Source organism: Diadema setosum, chromosome 13, assembly GCF_964275005.1.
Source record: "Diadema setosum chromosome 13, eeDiaSeto1, whole genome shotgun sequence".
Taxonomy (NCBI): Eukaryota; Metazoa; Echinodermata; class Echinoidea; order Diadematoida; family Diadematidae; genus Diadema; species Diadema setosum.
In genome coordinates, this window is record NC_092697.1 from 14,607,953 (window position 1) to 14,613,282 (window position 5,330).

Sequence of the window (5,330 nt, forward strand, 5' to 3'; positions counted from 1 at the left end):
ATCGGCTACGAAACCATTCTCCATCTCTCTCATAATATTTCACCATTTCTCACCCAATTCATTCGCCACATAGTCCTCTATTCCACCTCCCCAGCAACTACCGTCCACTTTTACTGCACTAGATGCGTAAGAATGCGAAGGATTGCAAGGTTCAAGATACTAACTTGTCGATAGAGAGTCCCAGGGGTATGGCCAAAAGCGGACTGTGAAATATCAGTTTCAAACTGAATCGAGACTACATAAACAGTGGTTGTGAGCAAAGGGCTTTCCAGGTCGCGATGTCGAGGATCTTTCGAGCAATTATTATGGGCCCGCCAGGATCTGGCAAGGGTACCATTTCATCTCGTATTGTGGCGGCATTCAACTTGAACCACCTGTCCAGTGGGGACCTTCTCCGGAGTCAAATTCAACAGAAAACAGGTGGCCATCGTAGTGGTATTTTTGTGGTGCATTCATATGTGTGCATAGTCAGTGGTCCCACACGTAGCTTTTTGCGTGTGAATATTACTGGTATACTGCAGAGAATTTATCATGAGTAGATTCTATTGATTGCAAAATGGTATTTCTTGCAATTTGTTAAAAGAAATAACATTTTCTTGAGATGTATCTAGGATACAAGAAGGCTCCACATCCTCAAAGTTTCATGAAGGGCCATTAAAGATAAATCAAGGAAAGAGAAATCCTATGTTTATGGTTGTATATATTTGAAAGTGAAACCTTAAGTTATATGTTGCTTGTCACGCCGGTCACACGAACCGACGAATCCCTCAGGTTTGCGTTTAAAGAATGACAATTCGAGAAAATCGCGTTTGAAATTAACCCATTTTTGACTTATGGTTGCTACACTTTAATGTCTATAATTTCCAATTATTTTTGTAGTACATCAGACTTCAATTCTTGCTCTAACTATTGTTAACAAATAAGCGGGAAATCGTCAAAGAGCTGCATGCATGTATTTTCGGTCTGCAAAGAACGTTGTCATTTTCCATGTGTGTCCATATGTACATGTACATTGAGCGTTGTCATTGTCAACGCATGTATTACATAGTACGCGCACTGTGCGCGCGGTCAATGAACTGTTGAATCTCAAAAACTACACGCATGTCAATGCGCACTGATTCGTCGGTTCGGTGACCGCGCGTACTAGTACGCGTACTAGTACTATTTGTAGTAGAACCGTCGAATCACCCGATTGTTTAACACACACGTCTATGGGGAAAACAAATGTTTTTCACAAATGGAATTACATACTTTTACAAAAGTGATAACTACGTAAAAATTACACCGAATTACACACTGAGAATTTCAGAATATGTAGTATGGAATGTCTACTATCGAAATGATTGAAAATCTCAAAATCGAAAATTTGACCCAAAATTGAGTGATTCGTCGGTTCGTGTGACCGGCGACGACGCAGAATCTGCCTCATTTAAAACCAGTTTCTCCTAAAGATGAAATCAGAGCAGTGTCATAAAAAAAAAGTAATGTTGAAATGGTGGTTATTTTGTTCTTTGTAATGTTAACACAGAAATGAATATCGTTTTTCCTCAACGTGGGATTTGTTCAAGACAGTTTTTAGACCCTATTTATTACCTCCGCCAAAGGAGGAGGTTATGTTTTTGTTACCGTTGGTTTGTGTGTTCGTTCGTTCGTTCGTTAGTTAGTTTGTCCGTGTGCAAAATAACTCAAAAGTAGTTAACGGATTGGGATGAAACTTGCAGGAAAGGTTGAGAATGACACAAGTAACAAACGATTAACTTTTGGTAATGATCCGAGAATTTTGGGGAATTTATGAAGGATTTTTGATGTTTTGGCAGGTAGGGTCTATGAACTTAGGAGTTCAGGCTGCACGTATTTGAGGTTTGCCTGCGCGCACTAAAGTGCGTGCTCTAGTTTCTACTGGGGTGAGGTGCACCGTGCAGCTGAAGGCTTATGACGTAACAAAGGCTTCTATATTGGAAATCGGGCGACTTTTAGCACCGATGTTGTGTGTACGTATGATATCTCTATGGAAGAACAAGATCAGTGTAGTAGTGGAAATATGCTTCATGCTTGGCGGAGGTCTGCACTCTCAGAGTGCTTTTCTAGTTCATTTCTGTGAGTTGATTGATTGATTGATTGATTGATTGATTGATTGATCGATTAATTGACTGATTGACACATGAATTCATTTATTTATTGTTGCATTCAGAGGCTGGACTTCATGCCAAGAAGTTTATTGATGAAGGTGGCTTGGTTCCAGATGATGTCATGGTGAAACTTATCACTGGAGAACTTCACAAGATGTCATCTAGCTGGTTGTTAGATGGTGAGACATTTCCATCCAAGGCAGTGCATTTTCTCCCAACTAGTACTGTACTCCTCCTGTAAACTTTTTTCTCTGGTGGCCCTTGGGCCACTAAAATCACCAAATTTTAAATGTTGGTGACCTGAAAAAGGAATGTATTGGCACTAAGCAAAAGAAAACAAAGCATTCTATTTTCAATCTTAGCTGCCCGATTGGACCAACAAAAGATATTAGTATGCTTTCTGAAAGTTTGGTGGCCTGACATCCATTTGTAGTGGCCCCAGGCCACTGGGCTGCCATCAATGTTTAGCCCTGACATATATATCTTGTCTGTTTTTTGTTTTGAGAGGGCATTGTCTTGAACAATGCTTTTCTCTGAATGGTCAATCTTGCAATCTGATTCTGATGATAATAAGATTAATAGTTTATTTCATTCATCTCTCTTTTTTGCAGGGTTTCCACGAACAGTGGCACAGGCAGAGGCCCTGTCAGCGGACCAAGACATTGACTCTGTCGTCAACCTAGACGTGCCCTTTGAGGTAATAATTCAAAGGTTGGAGGGTCGATGGCTCCACCCAGGAAGTGGGCGGGTCTACAATCTGGAGTGGAATCCCCCAAAGGAGCCTGTAAGTCGACATTCTAACAAACAATTTGTCCCACGGTGACAAAGGTTCCATGACATTTGCTCTTGCGACAATTGCTCCCATGAAATATTTGCACACTAAGCCAAGCATAACTTCTAACCACAAACCTAACCCTAATCCTAATCCTACCATCAAACTTAACCTAAAACCCTATCACAAGTGCAACCCTAACCCTAATTAGTCCTTGGAGAAAATAAGGCTCAAGCAATTGTCGCAGGAGCAAATGTCATGTCACCAGTATCAAGACCTTGTATCTCAAAATCATTAATTTTTAGGAGAGGGAAGAAACTGTTTCAATTTCACAAAATCACATCAGTATTGGCATCAAATAATGTAGAAATGTTATGCAGTATATGAGGTATATTTTGTTGTGCTTTTACTTTCGTGACTGATGCAAGTCGACTGCTTTTTTGTTTTGTTGGGGGGGGGGGGGATGAAATTTACAACCCGCAAAAATATTGCCTCCCATAACACAAATGCACTATATAATTTGCCTCCATGGTGGGATATCACAGATTTTTCTCCTGAAAGGGATAATAGTAAATGCTTATTTCTTGTAAATTTATCACTCTACAAAATTGTCTTGAAAGTGCTATTTCATGAAATATTGTACTTTGGGGAAACATATGACGTATAGAGGAGTATCTTTCTTTTTTTGATACAGTTTAAAGACGATGAGACGGGAGAACCCCTGATACAGCGAGATGATGACAAACCAGCCACGGTCAAAGCCAGGCTACAGGCCTATGAGAAACTCACCAGACCAGTCTTAGACTTTTACAGGTAACTGAAACCTCTTCTTTCCTTTCAGAAAGACTCCTCCCAAAAACGAACAAACAGACAGACAGATTTACAAACATACAAACAAACTAAAACCAAAACAGTAATTAAGAAAAATCAAGAATTCAGTTGACACAAGACAGATAGAAGGGTTTTGGATTGGCATAATCTGTTTGTTGCCTTGCTTTTCTTGATGATTCATCAATGTTCATTTAATTCTGTCATATCTATTTCCTGATGGAAAAAGTTAATGGTATAATCATCAGAATATCAGAAACATAAATTGAAAAGACGACAAAGGAAAGAGAAATGCTTTGAATAAGTCATGATTTTTGTATCATATGTATCATGAGATTATCATGTGTCTTTGGGACACAAGGTGAGAACCGGGGAGGTGAGAATGATACACAGAGTCTAGTGTTATGCCCCTTAGTTTCTCGTACGATGCTCGTGCTTGTGTTTCAATGATAGATTTTCCTGAATGTTACTATTTGTATTCATTAGGTCCAAAGGCATCTTGAAAGAGTTCCAGGGGACCGAGTCCAACAAAATATGGCCCCACGTCGAGTCATACCTCTCAACTTTGCTTCCCAAGTCGAGCTGAACCCTGCCAGACATGTAGAACAATGAATTTGTATGTCTGAGACAGACTTTCAGACAAAGAAGTCAACAGAAAATATTCTCAAAGTAATCTTACTCCGACAAGTTTGCATGTCTTAAGAAACTGCTGCCAGCATTTTTTGATGATCAAGGTTTTAAATCAAACTAGGTGGCTGCACAATTGCCTGTGGCAGTTTCTTAAAAAAAAAATGATAAGATGAAGTAAAGCAGACTTGCTGCTATCAGTGCTTCCTCAGTCTGTTTGGCTTGTGGTGAAAAGTTTTAACACCTCACTGCCTACAGGTCTTGACATTGTGTGCTGTGAAGGTACATTGGTTATCTTGGTGTATAATCCCTATGTCGTCATCTCCACCGCAATGGCAGCTAAAACAGAATAAGACCTGAAATCTTATTGGATGCAATGAGATGTTCACGGCCTTGCTATTGGTTGAGGGCCCAAGAAAAGAAAAAGAAAAAAGAAAACCATAGAAACATGCAATATGTGTGTCAACTGAATTTCTTTTGCATACTGTATATAAGCTGTTATTTTCGTGAGGGTTTAATTTTCACAAATCACTGTTGGACCACAAATTTGACAATACAGGAAAATATCTCGAGCTGACAGTCATTAGTGCACTTTATGATAACCTTGGTGTCAAACTTTGGAAAACAACATCTTATGAAAAAATGTTCGTGACCTCGTCATTTGTGAATTTATCTCTACATGAAAGTAACAGCATATACAGTTATCATGTATTCATCCGTTTGTTGGCATGTGAAATGAAGGCATTCATACCTATGTAGGTATTCTACTCTTACTCTATTAGGGTATTTGATTGCTCCATTTTCAAGCGAGATTTTTAATCGCCCACCAGTGATAGACCTTCCAGTTTAAATGCATGAATTTTACCCATATGAATTGTTGACATATTCTGTTTGAAGAATGGAAACAAATATCGCATGCATGCGCCTTTTAATCCATCCATTGTTAGGAATACAGCACTTTGGATTATGAACAG

General features: G+C 39.3%; 1 protein-coding gene across 1 annotated transcript; it reads left to right on the plus strand.

The window, feature by feature from the left end:
* The first annotated feature begins 265 nt into the window (after nucleotides 1-265).
* Nucleotides 266-4,470, plus strand: LOC140237210 (GTP:AMP phosphotransferase AK3, mitochondrial-like). The gene is made up of 5 exons (XM_072317155.1): nucleotides 266-420; nucleotides 2,192-2,308; nucleotides 2,741-2,913; nucleotides 3,596-3,714; nucleotides 4,216-4,470. The coding sequence occupies exons 1-5, from the start codon at nucleotides 279-281 to the stop codon at nucleotides 4,313-4,315; spliced, it is 651 nt and encodes a 216-aa protein (XP_072173256.1). The 5' UTR covers nucleotides 266-278; the 3' UTR covers nucleotides 4,316-4,470.
* The last annotated feature ends 860 nt before the right edge of the window (nucleotides 4,471-5,330 follow it).

Coding starts and splice junctions, on each gene's coding strand:
- LOC140237210 (XM_072317155.1), top strand. CDS start 279: ATGTCGAGGATCTTTCGAGCAATTATTATGGGCCCGCCAGGATCTGGC. Junction 2,914..3,595: donor GGAATCCCCCAAAGGAGCCT/GTAAGTCGACAT, acceptor TTTTTGATACAG/TTTAAAGACGATGAGACGGG. Junction 3,715..4,215: donor CCAGTCTTAGACTTTTACAG/GTAACTGAAACC, acceptor TGTATTCATTAG/GTCCAAAGGCATCTTGAAAG.